Below are 19,411 nucleotides of genomic sequence, written 5' to 3'. Positions count from 1 at the left end.
TGGTGCCTTTTACTCCAGAACAGGCTTTGAGCTCCATAAACTACTCCATTACCCAGAAAGCAATGTGCTCATGTTTTTGTAATAAGAGCAAATAGCGATTTGCCTATTCTCATTTGTACACTTATCCGGTGGCGCATGCATGGAGGGGTTTGTCGGTCGGTGTGTGTTGGGTGGACGGCTCGTGTACAGACCCTGTCTCCTGTAAACACGAGACTAACTGAAGTAACATCCATCATCCATCATCCAAGTCGCTGATTCCAATCGGGGTTGCGGGATGCTGGAGGTGGGGAGCAGTGGCGGCGGGTGCTAAAAGTTTTTGGGGGGCACAATGTACCTTGGTGCAGCCCACCTGACAGCTGCTTCACTGTCCACACAGTCACAGAGTTATTAAGAAGGACCATGTAGCCTATAGATTTTATCAGGGTTGGTAGACGGTGGATGATTGACAGTTGAGATGAGGCGTCATGGTGGGTGTGAACATGATTGACAGCCACGAGAATTGTCCAATCACATTAGATCAAAAACATTAAAACAATACCAATTCACTGCCAATAAAAGTGGGGGTGTCTGGGGCAGCACAGAACAGCGCCCCCTGGAAAATCTGAAGAAGCCAATCAGACAGCAGCCTCAGGTCACCTGCTCGCCACAAGTTTGAGGGCTTACATAAGGTATGGTTTGGCCGGCGCCCCTCACCCAGGAAGTATATGTATTCAGACAGGAAGTATATGTATTCAGACAGGAAGTATATGTATTCAGACAGGAAGTATATGTATTCAGACAGAAACCAACCAAACACCATTTGAACCAGTATTTGATGCTGCTGACAGGCGCTCACAGACTGACAACACTTTGATTTCATCATTATTTGCATTATACAACTACTTATATTTAACATGTTTTAAGTAGATTTTCATCTCTTGATATTTGAAGGGGGCGGCACCCCAGCACCCTGTACTGACCAGCTGCCCCTGGCAGAGAGACACCCTGGACAGGCCACCAGTCTATCACAGGGCCGACACACACATTCACACCTACGGACAATTTAGTACGGGTGAGTCACCTGACCTACATGTCTTTGGACTGTGGGAGGAAACCGGAGCCCCCGGAGGAAACCCACGCAGACACGGGGACAACATGCAAACTCCACACAGAGGACGACCCAGGATGACCCCCAAGGGGGGTGGACTACCCCGGGGCTCGAACCCAGGACCTTCTTGCTGTGAGGCGACCGTGCTAGCCACCATGCTGCCTTGAAGTAATGTAGATAAAGAATATTCTCTATCCAGTTAGACTACAGTGTCACTACTGAAGAAGCCACAGTACAAATAAAATGTGGTGTCAGGAGAGGAAGAGAAAAGACGAATTTATAAATTGTGATGAAGACTAGCCACACTGTTGGATTAGACTAGCAACAGAACCACCCAGCAAATTAATCCGATATTCACCTACAAGTCAGCAGAGGGCAGCTTGTGCCTACTTACCCTGAAAGAAAGAGGGCCTAATGAAGTGAAATGGAAGGATTACATCCACCGCCCAACCTTCAGTTGACAGGTAACCTGGCTGAAAACTGGAGATTGGGGCAACGTCTTCAGTAATACCTGGCTGCAATCAGCACTGACGAGAGGAGTGAAAAATGAAAGTGTCGGCGTTCTGAGATGTCGTGGGCTAGAGGTTTATAATAACTGACATGTCGTGGGCTAGAAGTGTATAATAACTGACATGTTGTGGGCTAGAGGTTTATAATAACTGACATGTTGTGGGCTAGAGGTTTATAATAACTGACATGTTGTGAAATAGAGGTTTATAATAACTGACACGTTGTGGGCTAGAGGTTTATAATAACTGACATGTTGTGGTCTAGAGGTTTATAATAACTGACATGTCGTGGGCTAGAAGTGTATAATAACTGACATGTCGTGGGCTAGAGGTTTATAATAACTGACATGTCGTGGGCTAGAGGTTTATAATAACTGACATCATGTGGGTGATGAAGAGCTAGAGGTTTATAATAACTGACATGATGTGGGTGATGAAGAGCTAGAGGTTTATAATAACTGACATGTTGTGGGCTAGAAGTGTATAATAACTGACATGTTGTGGGCTAGAGGTTTATAATAACTGACATGTGGGTGATGAAGAGCTAGAGGTTTATAATAACTGACATGTGGGTGATGAAGAGCTAGAGGTTTATAATAACTGACATGTTGTGGTCTAGAGGTTTATAATAACTGACACGTTGTGGGCTAGAGGTTTATAATAACTGACATGTTGTGGGCTAGAGGTTTATAATAACTGACATGTCGTGGGCTAGAGGTTTATAATAACTGACATGTTGTGGGCTAGAGGTTTATAATAACTGACATGTTGTGGGCTAGAAGTGTATAATAACTGACATGTTGTGGGCTAGAGGTTTATAATAACTGACATGTTGTGGGCCAGAGGTTTATAATAACTGACATGTTGTGGTCTAGAGGTTTATAATAACTGACACGTTGTGGTCTAGAGGTTTATAATAACTGACATGTCGTGGGCTAGAGGTTTATAATAACTGACATGTCGTGGGCTAGAGGTTTATAATAACTGACATGTCGTGGGCTAGAGGTTTATAATAACTGACATGTTGTGGTCTAGAGGTTTATAATAACTGACATGTTGTGGGCTAGAGGTTTAAAATAACTGACATGTCGTGGGCTAGAGGTTTATAATAACTGACATGTTGTGGTCTAGAGGTTTATAATAACTGACATGTTGTGGGCTAGAGGTTTATAATAACTGACATGTTGTAGTCTAGAGGTTTATAATAACTGACATGTTGTGGGCTAGAGGTTTATAATAACTGACATGTCGTGGGCTAGAGGTTTATAATAACTGACATGTCGTGAAATAGAGGTTTATAATAACTGACATGTCGTGGGCTAGAGGTTTATATTAACTGACATGTTGTGAAATAGAGGTTTATAATAACTGACATGTCGTGGGCTAGAGGTTTATAATAACTGACATGTTGTGAAATAGAGGTTTATAATAACTGACATGTTGTGGTCTAGAGGTTTATAATAACTGACATGTTGTGGTCTAGAGGTTTATAATAACTGACATGTTGTGGGCTAGAGGTTTATAATAACTGACATGTTGTGAAATAGAGGTTTATAATAACTGACATGTTGTGGTCTAGAGGTTTATAATAACTGACATGTTGTGGTCTAGAGGTTTATAATAACTGACATGTCGTGGGCTAGAGGTTTATAATAACTGACATGTTGTGGTCTAGAGGTTTATAATAACTGACATGTTGTGGTCTAGAGGTTTATAATAACTGACATGTTGTGGTCTAGAGGTTTATAATAACTGACATGTTGTGGTCTAGAGGTTTATAATAACTGACATGTTGTGGGCTAGAGCTTTATAATAACTGACATGTTGTGGGCTAGAGGTTTATAATAACTGACATGTTGTAGTCTAGAGGTTTATAATAACTGACACGTTGTGGTCTAGAGGTTTATAATAACTGACATGTTGTGGTCTAGAGGTTTATAATAACTGACATGCTGTGGGCTAGAGGTTTATAATAACTGACATGTTGTGGTCTAGAAGTGTATAATAACTGACATGTTGTGAAATAGAGGTTTATAATAACTGACATGATGTAGTCTAGAGGTTTATAATAACTGACACGTTGTGGTCTAGAGGTTTATAATAACTGACATGTTGTGGTCTAGAGGTTTATAATAACTGACATGTTGTGGGCTAGAGGTTTATAATAACTGACATGTTGTGGTCTAGAGGTTTATAATAACTGACATGTCGTGGGCTAGAGGTTTATAATAACTGACATGTTGTGAAATAGAGGTTTATAATAACTGACATGTTGTGGGCTAGAAGTGTATAATAAATGACATGTTGTGGGCTAGAGGTTTATAATAACTGACATGTTGTGGGCTAGAGGTTTATAATAACTGACATGTTGTGGGCTAGAGGTTTATAATAACTGACACGTTGTGGTCTAGAGGTTTATAATAACTGACATGTCGTGGGCTAGAGGTTTATAATAACTGACATGTTGTGGGCTAGAGGTTTATAATAACTGACATGTTGTGGGCTAGAAGTGTATAATAACTGACATGTTGTGGGTGATGAAGAGCTAGAGGTTTATAATAACCAACATAATGTGGTTGATGAAGAGCTAGAGGTTTATAATAACTGACATGTTGTGGGTGATGAAGAGCTAGAGGTTTATAATAACCAACATAATGTGGGTGACGAAGAGCTAGAGGTTTATAATAACTGACATGTTGTGGGTGTTGAAGAGCTAGAGGTTTATAATAACCAACATAATGTGGGTGATGAAGAGCTAGAGGTTTATAATAACTGACATGTTGTGGGTGATGAAGAGCTAGAGGTTTATAATAACCAACATAATGTGGGTGATGAAGAGCTAGAGGTTTATAATAACTGACATGTTGTGGGTGATGAAGAGCTAGAGGTTTATAATAACTGACATGTTGTGGGTGATGAAGAGCTAGAGGTTTATAATAACTGACATGTTGTGGGTGATGAAGAGCTAGAGGTTTATAATAACTGACATGTTGTGGTTGATGAAGAGCTAGAGGTTTATAATAACCGACATGTTGTGGGTGATGAAGAGCTAGGGGTTTATAATAACTGACATGTTGTGGGTGATGAAGAGCTAGAGGTTTATAATAACTGACATGTTGTGGGTGATGAAGAGCTAGAGGTTTATAATAACTGACATGTTGTGGGTGATGAAGAGCTAGAGGTTTATAATAACTGACATGTTGTGGGTGATGAAGAGCTAGAGGTTTATAATAACCGACATGTTGTGGGCTAGAGGTTTATAATAACTGACACGTTGTGGTCTAGAGGTTTATAATAACTGACATGTCGTGGGCTAGAGGTTTATAATAACTGACATGTTGTGGGCTAGAGGTTTATAATAACTGACATGTTGTGGGCTAGAAGTGTATAATAACTGACATGTTGTGGGTGATGAAGAGCTAGAGGTTTATAATAACCAACATAATGTGGTTGATGAAGAGCTAGAGGTTTATAATAACTGACATGTTGTGGGTGATGAAGAGCTAGAGGTTTATAATAACCAACATAATGTGGGTGACGAAGAGCTAGAGGTTTATAATAACTGACATGTTGTGGGTGATGAAGAGCTAGAGGTTTATAATAACCAACATAATGTGGGTGATGAAGAGCTAGAGGTTTATAATAACTGACATGTTGTGGGTGATGAAGAGCTAGAGGTTTATAATAACCAACATAATGTGGGTGATGAAGAGCTAGAGGTTTATAATAACTGACATGTTGTGGGTGATGAAGAGCTAGAGGTTTATAATAACTGACATGTTGTGGGTGATGAAGAGCTAGAGGTTTATAATAACTGACATGTTGTGGGTGATGAAGAGCTAGAGGTTTATAATAACTGACATGTTGTGGGTGATGAAGAGCTAGAGGTTTATAATAACCGACATGTTGTGGGTGATGAAGAGCTAGGGGTTTATAATAACTGACATGTTGTGGGTGATGAAGAGCTAGAGGTTTATAATAACTGACATGTTGTGGGTGATGAAGAGCTAGAGGTTTATAATAACTGACATGTTGTGGGTGATGAAGAGCTAGAGGTTTATAATAACTGACATGTTGTGGGTGATGAAGAGCTAGAGGTTTATAATAACCGACATGTTGTGGGTGATGAAGAGCTAGAGGTTTATAATAACTGACATGTTGTGGGTGATGAAGAGCTAGAGGTTTATAATAACTGACATAATGTGGGTGATGAAGAGCTAGAGGTTTATAATAACTGACATGTTGTGGGTGATGAAGAGCTAGAGGTTTATAATAACTGACATGTTGTGGGTGATGAAGAGCTAGAGGTTTATAATAACTGACATGTTGTGGGTGATGAAGAGCTAGAGGTTTATAATAACCAACATGATGTGGGTGATGAAGAGCTAGAGGTTTATAATAACTGACATAATGTGGGTGATGAAGAGCTAGAGGTTTATAATAACTGACATGTGGGTGATGAAGAGCTAGAGGTTTATAATAACCAACATGATGTGGGTGATGAAGAGCTAGAGGTTTATAATAACTGACATGTTGTGGGTGATGAAGAGCTAGAGGTTTATAATAACTGACATGTTGTGGGTGATGAAGAGCTAGAGGTTTATAATAACTGACATGTTGTGGGTGATGAAGAGCTAGAGGTTTATAATAACTGACATGTTGTGGGTGATGAAGAGCTATAGGTTTATAATAACTGACATGTTGTGGGTGATGAAGAGCTAGAGGTTTATAATAACCAACTTGATGTGGGTGATGAAGAGCTAGAGGTTTATAATAACTGACATAATGTGGGTGATGAAGAGCTAGAGGTTTATAATAACTGACATGATGTGGGTGATGAAGAGCTAGAGGTTTATAATAACCGACATGATGTGGGTGATGAAGAGCTAGAGGTTTATAATAACTGACATGATGTGGGTGATGAAGAGCTAGAGGTTTATAATAACTGACATGTTGTGGGTGATGAAGAGCTAGAGGTTTATAATAACTGACATGTTATGGGTGATGAAGAGCTAGAGGTTTATAATAACTGACATGTTGTGGGTGATGAAGAGCTAGAGGTTTATAATAACCACGTTTGATGCTGATGTGTACAAGATGAAGCTGGACAAAATAATTGGGGTGGGAAGTCGGATGTGAATATGTGTCCTGGTTGCGGCACTAGCGCCTCCTCTGGTCGGTCGGGGCACATGTTCAGAGGGGGGGGGACTGGGGGGAATAAGCGTGATCCTCCCACGCGCTACGTCCCCTGGTGAAACTCCTCACTGTCAGGTGAAAAGAAGCGGCTGGTGACTCCACATGTATGGGAGGAGACATGTGGTAGTCTGCAGCCCTCCCCGGACCAGCAGAGGGGGTGGAGCAGAGACCAGGACGGTTTGGAAGAGTGGGGTAATTGGCCAGATACAATTGGGGAGAGAAAAAAAAGGGGGGGGGGTCCCAAAAAACAAAGAGAAAAGAAAGGAAAGGTGACGTTCGAGGGGCACAGATTTTTCACGTGTACAGAAAAGGGGAGAGACAGCTGATCAACATGAGACTGAGCTGAGCGACGAAAGCAAGACATGTGAAGAGACAGACTTGTTGATGAAGGACAGACGTGTGTGTGGGACTCCAGATGGTAGTCTCAGGGAGAGGCTATTGAGGAGCACGATCTGGACCTGGGAAGAGCAAGAACACTGTGTAGCGCAGCAGAGACTGAAAACACAAACGACAGAACTGTTCAGTGAAAGCTGCAACGTGGATGCAGTGAGAAAGGACACACAGCGCAGTCAAAAAGAAGAGCGCCACCCTGAGGTGCAAAATGGAATGAAACCAGTGAACAGACAGACGAGCAAAGACATGTGGCTGATGTGGCACGCAGCATTCTCCCAAAAGATGTCCAGCATATGGCAAAAAAATTTAACACCTGCAACGAAAGTAAGCACGAGGCCCGTGCCGTAAAAGTCAAACCCAACAAAGCAGAGTCCCGACAGCGGACGAGAACGCCACCGAGGAAGTCTATGTGGACGCAATGACAGAAAACAAACAGAATAATGACACTGAAAGTCAATGATGCACACATCAGGGATCATTGCAATGAAGCTGGATACTGCAGCTCAAGCTGCGGTGATATCAGAGACCGAGTTGAAGGAAACTAGACCCAGACCTAAACTACATGAGACCAAAGTGAAGGTAAAAGGATCCTCGGGAGCAGCGATACATCCATCCATCAGCATCATCCGACCCACTTATCCTGCCCTCGGGGTCGCAGGGATGCTGGAGCCTATCCCAGCAGTCCTTGGGTGGCAGGCGGGGAGACACCCTGGACAGGCCGCCAGGCCATCACACAGGGCTGTCATACACACACACACACACACACACACATATTAACACCTAGGGACAATGTAGTACGGCCGATTCACCTGACCTACATGTCTTTGGACTGTGGGAGAAAACTGGAGCCCCCGGAGGAAACCAACACAGACCCGGGGAGAACATGCAAACTCCACACAGGAGACGACCCAGGATGACCCACCAAGGTTGGACTACCCCGGGGCTCGAACCCAGAACCTTCTCGCTGTGAGGCGACCGCGCTAACCACTGTGCCACCGTGCCGCGAGCAGCAATACACGTGAAAGGAAAATGCATGGTGAAAGTGACCCACAAAGACAGAGAGCATACACTTGCATTCATAGTGGTGCCAAAGAATGTGCAGGCCATACTAGCTTTATCTGCCTGTCAGAGACTGAACCTAGTGAAGAGAGTGCTCATTGTAGAATCATTGTAGAATGATGAACTTGTGAAAGAATACAATGATCTATTCCGGGGTCCTGGCTGCCTTCCTGGGAACACACAATCAGGGTGGCTAAGAGTGTGCCGCTGGTCACACACCCATGCTGAAAAGTGGCATTTGCTCTTCAAAAGCTGCTGAAAGCAGAGTTGGACAAGATGGACAGCCTGAAAGTGACTGAAACCATCGATGAGCCAACTGAGTGGGTGAGCTCGCTTGTCATTGTGCATATTTCCCCCTTTTCTCCCCAATTGTATCTGGCCAATTACCCCACTCTTTAGAGCTGTCTCAGTCGCTTTCTGCACCCCCTCTGCTGATCCAGGGAGGGCTGCAGACTACCACATGCCTCCTCCCATACATGTGGAGTCACCAGCTGCTTCTTTTCACCTGACAGTGAGGAGTTTCACCAGGGGGACGTAGCATGTGGGAGGATCACGCTATTCCCCCAGTTCCCCCTCCCTCCCGAACAGGCGCCCTGACCGACCAGAGAAGGCGCTAGTGCAGTGACCAGGACACATACCCACATCCGGCTTCCCACCTGCAGACACGGCCAATTGTGTCTGTAGGGACGCCCGACCAAGCCGGAGGTAACACGGGGATTCGAACCAGAGATCCCTGTGTTGGTAGGCAATGAAATAGACCACCACACCTGGACGCCCCTAGAAGAACCATTTCTGAGGGTTTAGGACCCAGCAAGACCCATCGAGATTTCATCAGATGCATCAACGAGTGGGCTTGGAGTTGTTCTGCAAAACTATGATGACTGGCAACTGATCGCATATGCATCACGTTACATGACAGACACGGAGACGCGATATGCACTTACTGAAAAGGAATTACTCAGCATGACATATGCCTGTGAAAAAGTCCACCAGTTCGTGTCAGGACAGACAATCAGTGTTGGAATCGACCGTAAGCCACTGATTGCATTGTTCCAAAAGCCTCCTCAATGACTGTCCACGGAGAATCCAAAGAAGGATGATCCAGCTGCAATGTTACACACCGAATGTGATGTATACCTCCAGTAAGCTGATGCACACAGCCGACACGTTGTCCAGAGTTGTTGACCTGAAAGAGCCGGCGAACACCAAGATGAATGACGACATGAACGCTTATGTGGACATGATCACAAGTGCACTGCCCATGACAGATGTGACGATGGAGCTCATAAAAGCAGAGACAAACAGATGAAACTCAAAGAAGACTGAGAAAAACCATCATAGATGGATGGCCCAGCATGAAGCAAGACTGCTCACCATACATCGAGGGTAATGGAACTGCAGAGCGGAACTGTCAGTGGTGGAAAACATCATCTACAAGGTAAGTAAAATAGTCATCCTGAGGAGACTGCGAAAAGAAATGCTCAAGAAGATCCAGTGAGGTTTCTTCATGTAACAGCATGTGAGGTGATGTACTGGCTGCGGATCAATCAAGATGTGGCAAATGGTGTGTCAAACTGCACGACATGCCTGAAATCAAGCAAGCAATCCTGCTGAGCCTATAGCCACACCCAGTGCCAGACAGACCATATCAGAAAGTAGGTGCTGAACTATTTGTTTCTGAAGGGAAAGACTACATTGTGGTTACAGACTACTATTCCCTGTATCCAGAGGTCAGTAGACTGCACACGCCAAGAGCAGAGGCCATGATAACATCCACGAAAACCATATTCTCCAGACATGGTGTGCCAAGCGAGGTGTTCATAGACAATGGACTGTAATTTTCCATTGCGGGTTTCCAACACTTTGCCGAAGAATGGAACTTTGAGTACACAACATCAAGTCCTCACTACCCCAGTCCAATGGCTTAGTGGAAAAGTCAGTCCAGGTGGTGAAGAGGCTGATGCACAAGGCAAAGGACCGTGGAACAGAATTATACCAGAGCCTGCTCGTGTACCGCACAGCACTGCTTGAGTGTGGTAGGTCACCAGCACAACTCCTTATGGGATGTCGCCTGAGATCAAACCTACCCATCCATGAGAACCTGCTGAAAACAATGAAGGGGGAGAAGGTGAAGCGGTTCAAGGAACAGCAAAAAGCATAGCAGAAGTTCTATTCCCGAAAGAGGAACACAGAACCTACCTGAACTTCATACTGGCAACCAAGTGAGGCTCAAAGACAAAACAAACACATGGGCACAGAAGGTAACTGTTCTCAGTGAAATACAAACAAGGTCATACACCATTCAGACAAAAGATGGTGCTGTTCTGAGACAGAATCGTTGCGAGCCCATCTTCTCAGAGGGCTGACGCTGACTGTCGTGGCAATTATTTAATTCCACTCTGACATTACATGAGGAGCAATACAAACATCTCTTAGAGTATTGTCACACGATTTTAACAGACGTCCAATGAACAGACACACTCAAGCCCAGATGCTTGAATGTGCCCCGATCAATACAGTGCAGTCTCTCTTATAGGGCAGTTGTCTGTTCTTCCCTTCCTTATCTCATGTCTTCCAACTCTCATCCCACCAAGGCCACTTCTCCAGTTAGTGTGTACAGACTTGCTACACTCAGAGAGTCTCCCATACATTCCTCTGCTATCAACCAACAGTTAACAGCCATCCATCCATTATCCGAACCACTTATCCTGCTCTCAGGGTTGCGGGGCCAACAGTTAACAATAGGCCTTTATTTGTGCACCTGGAGAAGACACCTTATAACATTACCTTTGTTCTGTTACACATGGACTTTAAGCATTTATATAAGCAATGTAAAATAAAGTTAAACATGGTATAGGTCATACATGGTGAAGATTAAAAGTAAGCAAACATCAAATATGAACTGCCCTCACACTGACGAACAACCTCAACACAGACTTGAGAATCCATCACCTGAGGCACCAGCTCAAGTTCAACAACAAACCACCAGAAGATCCCCAAGACATATGAAGCCACCTGACAGAATAATTTACCTAATTGTAAGGTTATAATCTCTTTAAGTTTTACTATTGTTGCATGCTGGAGTTGAACAACTCGTATATGGGTAACTTGCAGTGATGGTGGTCCATTAAGGTGGTTAAGAGTTAGTTCGTACCTGAATTACGGAGCATGTATAAAGACATAGATAAAGAATATTCTCTTTCAAGTTAGACTACGGTGTCATTACTTAAGAACCCACGGCACAAATAAAACAGTCTTCTCTACCCCCAGCAAATAAAGACAGTTGGGGGGGGGGGCTATAGGCTTAGTTTCTGCACTTCATGGTGAACATCCAGTAGACAATGCTTCTAAGATACTGTGGCTATCTTTATACTTCACCTACAGTGTAAGCACAAGGCTGCTTCACAAAAACAATAATAGTGTACCTAAGAGCTGTTAAAAAACACCCACTTCACATGCATAGAGAACTAAGATACAAGTACACACAACCCCAGCAGAAGGTATTTTGCAGGATTTTGTTTCAAACATGCACCAAACATCTATGAAGTCCTTTAGTACCAAGTGAAACTACCAAACTGGCATCACGTGTTTACTTTTCAAAGACTTTAAACCATTTACTCAAGATGTTAAACACTTGAAAAAAACCCAAAACCAAAACTGTTAACATGCAGCGCAATACTGCTCACATCCACTAACTGGATCCTGAAATCTGAAATGAGTTAACTGCCCCTTTAACTACTCTGTGCAGTCACTTTAACAGAATCAATACATTAAGTACGCCTGCTGCCCAGACAGAGTGTCCAGCACAGCAACAGGAAGTTTGTCTCTGGCCACGGCAGTGTTTACAGATAAACAAATACCCACCGAGCCTTCATTCTGACAGAAATGAGACTTTCCCCCCATCCATAATGCATTAGGCTTCCTGCCCACCTTGCAGACGGCGACCATCAACTTGGGGCTTTGGGTGATTTATTCCTGGCCTGTAGCTGCTGCAGTGTGCCGGGCTGATGGCCCACATGGACTGTGCTCCTTCTAGCATGTGTAATCTAAATGATAACACTCTCGGGCTGCAGACTTAATGACTACACCAAACGAAGCAAATAAAACACAACAGCCTCATCTCTGTTGAAGTGCCGTAACATCAAGCAGGACCAGAAGCTTCTGCTCTCCAGCAACAACGTGGACCACGGCTTTTGTTTCTGCTTGTATATGCAGTGAAGCACACAGTAACACTAAAATAGATTGCACCACCGGTCTCAGACTGGTGACACTCAGCCGGACTGAGCATGATGTCACATGGCATTCGCTATTTTGGAGATTATTTATTGACAACACCTCTGGATTTGGTAATTATTTGAGATGAAATAGCCAATGTTTTGTTAGAAAACGTTTGTGCTAGTTTTCAAATATATCAACCACAGACATGAAACAGATGAAATTAAACTGAAAAACGAAGAATAAAAGTGATTTAATCTTCAGGACACAGTCTGAATGCTTTTGTGCGAGTTGTCTTTACGTTGCTGGTGATGCCACAGGTCTCAGTACGAATACTAACAAGCTCAACATGTGGCAGGAAGGATGACGGGTGGGTTTTTTAAGTCATTCTCTTAAGGAACTCTTCTCTGTCTTATCGTTAGGGGAGGCCACATCTTGTTTATTATTCTATTTCCCTCTCTGATCTTTTTTTTTTTTGGACCCCCCTCCCCCTTTTCTCCCCAATTGTATCTGGCCGACTACCCCACTCTTCCGAGCCGTCCCGGTCTCTGCTCCACCCCGTCTGCCGATCCAGGGAGGGCTGCAGACTACCACATGTCTTCTCCCATACATGTGGAGTCACCAGCCGCTTCTTTTCACCGGACAGTGAGGAGTTTCACCAGGGGCACATAGCGCGTGGGAGGATCACGCTATTCCTCACAATTCCGCCTCTCCCCCGAACAGGTGCCCCGACTGACAAGAGGAGGCGCTAGTGCAGCGACCAGAACACATACCCACATCTGGCTTCCAACCCACAGACATGGCCAATTGTGTCTGTAGGGATGCCCGACCAAGCCGGAGGTAACACGGGGATTCAAACCGGAGATCCCCAAGTTGGTAGGCAACAGAATAGACCGCCACGCTACTCGGACGCCCAGATCTGTAGCCCTCTCTAGCATGCTTTTGTTGTAAACCCTGAGTATGAACGTTTGGGGGGCACTAACCTCAGGCGTCCATCTTCTGCTGCGGCACCTCCGGGGATGATCTTAGTGATGAAGATGCCAGGGTCGTCTCCGATGTGGGGGTTGTCTGTGCCGCCAGCGATGCTGAAGCCCAACCCCGAGTTACCCTGTGGCGGTGGACATTAGTTGGAAAGAACAGTGAATTAGTGGACAGCACTGATAGCGCGCCAACGTGCACCGTGCCTACCTTTCAACTGCACATTTGAAGCACATTTTGGAAACAGGTATTGTGACTGGAGACATGTTATTGTGAGTTCTATTTAACATTTTTGTGATTTGTAATTTCTAATTTTAAAGCTTAAAGGGACAGTTCACCCCAAAATCAAAAAATGAATGTTTTTCCTCTTATCTGTAGTTCTATTGACCCATTTAGATGGTTTTGGTGTGAGTTTCCGAGTTTTGGAGATATCGGCCGTAGAGATGTCGGCCTTCTCTCGAATACCATGGAACTGGATGGCACTCTGCTTGTGTTGCTCAAGGCGCCAAAAACCTACATTTAAAAAACTGAACAGCAATGTCTCCTCCCAGAAATCATGACCCGGTTACTCAAGATAATCCACACACTTTGTTGTGAAGGGTTTCATGCAGGAACTATTTTCTTAAACCGAACTACACCTACATGAAACCCTTCACAACAAAGTGTGTGGATTATCTTGAGGAACCGGGTCATGATTTCTGGGAGGAGACATTGCTGTTCAGTTTTTTAAATGTAGGTTTTTGGCGCCTTGAGCAACACAAGCAGAGTGCCATCCAGTTCCATGGTATTCGAGAGAAGGCCGACATCTCTACGGCCGATATCTCCAAAACTCGGCAACTCAAACCAAAACCATCTAAATGGGTCAATAGAACTACAGGTAAGAGGAAAAACGTGCATTTTTGATTTGGGGGGGAACTGTCCAGCTCTGTGATGGCCTGGCGGCCTGTCCAGGGTGTCTCCCCGCCCGCCGCCCAATGACTGCTGGGATAGGCTCCAGCATCCCTGCGACCCTGACAGCAGGATGAGCGGTTTGGATAATGAATGGAGGATGGGTGAACTGTCCCTTTAAATTGTGCTTTTTTTAGCTGCGCTGGACAGCAGACATATAATTGACTTTAAGCTGCATTGAAGACATCTCCCGCACTGGTCTGTTTCTTTTTATGTCTGTGTGGATGCTGTTCTCTGAAGCCAATTACAATTTACTGTGCTAGCTATGTGCCTACGTGTCTGTGAGAAATAAAGTTTGTTTTTTCAGGTCACACACTTCACAATAACGACGACTCTCTTTTGTTCAGTAGCATGACAACAACATTGTCAGTCAGGCTCGGTGAAAAACCTGTTTTTAGGACGACTCTATTCATCACGCTACTTCTACTAGGCATGCTGCTGCCGCCTGACGGCACGTCTCTGGTTTGTCAGAGCCAAGATCCAGGGACTGTCAAGTGAGACATACAAGCTGAGGTGACGGTTAAAGGATCATTCCACTGTTTTATGTTGTTTCCACGACATCCAGGAAGCAGGAAACAGCATTCGTTCCCCGGCAAGCCACGTCTTTCAGGACAGAGGCCAGGCCTCGCCAGATCAGCCAGACTAATCCCCTCTGTGGTGGCTCATAAAGGAGAGTCATGCTTTGATTAAATTGCTAAGTGATGGGAATAGCAGCTCTTCATGATTGTGAAATGCACCGATGCCCTGACGGGAACACGCTGACTGGAACCGTGAATCAAAAACGCTGCCAAGCTCCCAAGGGAAAGCGCTCCAGAAGACCAGACACCGCCTGGGCTCGGAGGCAACAGAAAATGATTTTAGGCAATGTGAAGATGAATATGGAGGGCACAGATACATGACTCCTCTGAGGAGCTTGGATAGAGTACGGCCATTGTCTTCTTCGAAGCTTATCTCTTACAGGTCCCAGTGCAGCCTCCCTTTTTGTCCAAAATCAGCTCTGCCCTTGGTAGCATTGACCTTCACTGCTAGCCTTGCTTTGCCTCTTCTCCTCATCATACTGCCCCTTCTCCTCATCATACTGCCTCTTCTCCTCATCATACTGCCTCTTCTCATCACACTGCCTCTTCTCCTCATCATACTGCCTCTTCTCCTCATCACACTGCCTCTTCTCCTCATCACACTGCCTCTTCTCCTCATCACACTGCCTCTTCTCCTCATCACACTGCCTCTTCTCCTCATCACACAACCTCTTCTCCTCATCACACAACCTCTTCTCCTCATCACACTGCCTCTTCTCCTCATCACACAACCTCTTCTCCTCATCACACAACCTCTTCTCCTCATCACACAACCTCTTCTCCTCATCACACTGCCTCTTCTCCTCATCACACTGCCTCTTCTCCTCATCACACTGCCTCTTCTCCTCATCACACTGCCTCTTCTCCTTATCACACTGCTCTTCTCCTCATCACACTGCCTCTTCTCATCACACTGCCTCTTCTCCTTATCACACTGCCTCTTCTCCTCATCACACAACCTCTTCTCCTCATCACACTGCCTCTTCTCCTCATCACACTTCTCTTCTCCTCATCACACTGCCTCTTCTCCTCATCACACTGCTCTTCTCCTCATCACACTGCCTCTTCTCATCACACTGCCTCTTCTCCTCATCACACAACCTCTTCTCCTCATCATACTGCCTCTTCTCCTCATCACACTGCCTCCTCTCCTCATCATATTGCCTCTTCTCCTCATCACACTGCCTCTTCTCCTCATCACAACCTCTTCTCCTCATCACACTGCCTCTTCTCCTCATCACACTGCCTCTTCTCCTCATCACACTGCCTCTTCTCCTCATCACAACCTCTTCTCCTCATCACACTGCCTCTTCTCCTCCATTACTCAGCGTTTTTGTGCAGTAGTGTGTATTTAGAAGAGACAGTGTAATGTGTAGTACTGTGTATTTAGAAGAGACAGTGTAATGTGTAGTACTGTGTATTTAGAAGAGACAGTGTAATGTGTAGTAGTGTGTATTTAGAAGAGACAGTGTAATGTGTAGTACTGTGTATTTAGAAGAGTGTAATGTGTAGTAGTGTGTACTTAGAAGAGACAGTGTAGTGTGTAGTAGTGTGTATTTAGAAGAGACAGTGTAATGTGTAGTAGTGTGTACTTAGAAGAGACAGTGTAGTGTGTAGTAGTGTGTATTTAGAAGAGACAGTGTAATGTGTAGTAGTGTGTATTTAGAAGAGACAGTGTAATGTGTAGTAGTGTGTATTTAGAAGAGACAGTGTAATGTGTAGTACTGTGTATTTAGAAGAGACAGTGTAATGTGTAGTACTGTGTATTTAGAAGAGACAGTGTAATGTGTAGTAGTGTGTATTTAGAAGAGACAGTGTAATGTGTAGTACTGTGTATTTAGAAGAGACAGTGTAATGTGTAGTAGTGTGTATTTAGAAGAGACAGTGTAATGTGTAGTAGTGTGTATTTAGAAGAGACAGTGTAATGTGTAGTAGTGTGTATTTAGAAGAGACAGTGTAATGTGTAGTAGTGTGTATTTAGAAGAGACAGTGTAATGTGTAGTAGTGTGTATTTAGAAGAGTGTAATGTGTAGTAGTGTGTAATTAGAAGAGACAATGTAATGTGTAGTACTGTGTATTTAGAAGAGACAGTGTAATGTGTAGTAGTGTGTATTTAGAAGAGACAGTGTAGTGTGTAGTAGTGTGTATTTAGAAGAGACAGTGTAATGTGTAGTAGTGTGTATTTAGAAGAGACAGTGTAATGTGTAGTAGTGTGTATTTAGAAGAGACAGTGTAATGTGTAGTAATGTGTATTTAGAAGAGACAGTGTAATGTTTAGTAGTGTGTATTTAGAGGAGACAGTGTAATGTGTAGTAGTGTGTATTTAGAAGAGACAGTGTAATGTGTAGTAGTGTGTATTTAGAAGAGACAGTGTAATGTGTAGTAGTGTGTATTTAGAGGAGACAGTGTAATGTGTAGTAGTGTGTATTTAGAAGAGACAGTGTAATGTGTAGTAGTGTGTATTTAGAAGAGACAGTGTAATGTGTAGTAGTGTGTATTTAGAAGAGACAGTGTAATGTGTAGTAGTGTGTATTTAGAAGAGACAGTGTAATGTGTAGTAGTGTGTATTTAGAAGAGACAGTGTAATGTGTAGTAGTGTGTATTTAGAAGAGAGTGTAATGTGTAGTAGTGTGTATTTAGAGGAGACAGTGTAATGTGTAGTAGTGTGTATTTAGAAGAGACAGTGTACTGTATACATGTACACTATATATATATATGTACACTATATATGTACTGTATGCATGTACACTATATATACACACACATATACACACAGTATACGTATATATATTTATATTCATATATAAACACAGTATATAGATGAAGCCGGGGTAATTACACACAGGACATTTAAATATAATTTTAGGGTCTTTATTCCAATAGTAAAAATATGGATAGATAAAAAGGTAAGGGGTCCACAACATCCCACTTCAGAAGTGTATGGGACTCTGGCATATTTATCTCAGTTACCCTTGTGAGCTGCTTTTGAGGGCTTTGACCTACTCCATCTGCTTTGAATGCCTGTCCTCCAACTCCTGAGACCCAGGGATCTGCTGCATCTTGGCTCGCCCTTAGCTTAGAGCTGTAGCAGCAACACAGCAACAAGACACACAGCAAGTCGGCAACACAGAGACCTCCTGCTGCAGTGTGGCTTGCCTTTCGCCTGGATCTGCAGCAGCAATTTCAGCTACCTTGGCTAATCTAGCTTGAGCTGTGTGCTGAAGCCATCTACACCACATAGAGGTCTATGCTGCCTGCTGGAGCCTTTATCTGCATTCTGAGGCCTGCGCTGCCGCTGGAGCCATCTATACCACACTGAGGCCTGTGTAGCTTGCTGCTTTCTACTCACGCTACATTAATAAGTGTTGAGTGTTATGAACATTGGCATTTCTTTTGACTTTACTTCTATTACTGACTGTGTGGGACTCGGGGGCAAACAATCGTTCCTGGGTGAGTACAGCTAATAATGTATGCATTCTGCTGGACATAGCTCACAGATGTACTTGCTCTTTGGCTGCTATACAACGTGTGCATCCACCAATTCACTTGGCACAGGACAAGATCTTATTAACTGATTTGCCAAGAGACTTACCTCTCCTCCAAAGGCTTTTAGCACTGCATAATTACCTCATGTTTCGTGAGAGATCCTGCTTGACTTCAACATATCAAATGTCAGATTCTACATGTACATGTTACAAAGCAGAGACTGTTGATTGTTTTACTATTACTTTTATCTGGTAATGTGCAACCTAACCCCAGCCCTGAGTTGCAGTGTATCCAGACTTCATCTGATTTTAATTCTTTGTCAGGACTTAAAATTATTCATCTTAACTTGTTATCCAAGATAGACATGGTCAGGATCTGGGCTAAATCAACAGATGCAGATATTGTTGTAATTTCTGAAACTTGGTTGACTAAATCCATTGCTGATGAAAATATTGTCATGGTTGGATACACTGTTTATTGTATCGACAGGCCAAAGAAAGGTGGTGTTGCTATTTATGTTAATTCAAAATTTGATGCTTCATTAGTTCTGTCTGAGTCCATCTGCAAACAACTGGAATTGTTGGTATTAAATGTGGAAATTGCTAAGGGCCTTTGTTTAACTGTTGTTGGGTGCTACAGGCAAGGAGGCTTTACAATCTTTGAAGCATCTTTTGTCCAGACTGAACTATAGTGAACTAGTTGTACCTGGTGATTTGAATTGGGATTGGCTTAAGCCAGTTTCTGATGATTTCAAATCTTTCTGTGATTCCATTAATCTCACCCAGTTGGTCAACTTACCCAAACTTTAAAAGCCCTGAGAAGTCCACTTTGATTGATTTGATCTTGACAAATGTTCCTTATAAATTCTCAGCTCTGGGTGTCTTTTGCAATGACTTAAGTGACCACTGTGTTGCTGCTGCTACTAGAAACACTAAGGTGCACAAATTAAAGCCTCGCGTAAT

At 43.6% G+C, this 19,411-nt stretch overlaps 1 protein-coding gene across 1 annotated transcript in view; it reads right to left on the bottom strand.

Annotated features, from left to right (window-relative positions):
- dlg2 (discs, large homolog 2 (Drosophila)) overlaps positions 1-19,411 on the bottom strand; it is a 472,305-nt gene that overhangs the window by 72,814 nt on the left and 380,080 nt on the right. Inside the window, exon 14 of the mRNA XM_056284931.1 lies at positions 13,443-13,567. Within this exon, the coding sequence (XP_056140906.1) occupies positions 13,443-13,567 (125 nt within the window). The remainder of the gene's footprint in view (positions 1-13,442; positions 13,568-19,411) is intronic.

Source organism: Lampris incognitus, chromosome 8, assembly GCF_029633865.1.
Source record: "Lampris incognitus isolate fLamInc1 chromosome 8, fLamInc1.hap2, whole genome shotgun sequence".
NCBI lineage: Eukaryota > Metazoa > Chordata > Actinopteri > Lampriformes > Lampridae > Lampris > Lampris incognitus.
The sequence above is the reverse complement of the archived record's forward strand: the minus strand, read 5'-3'. Positions and strand labels throughout refer to the sequence as shown.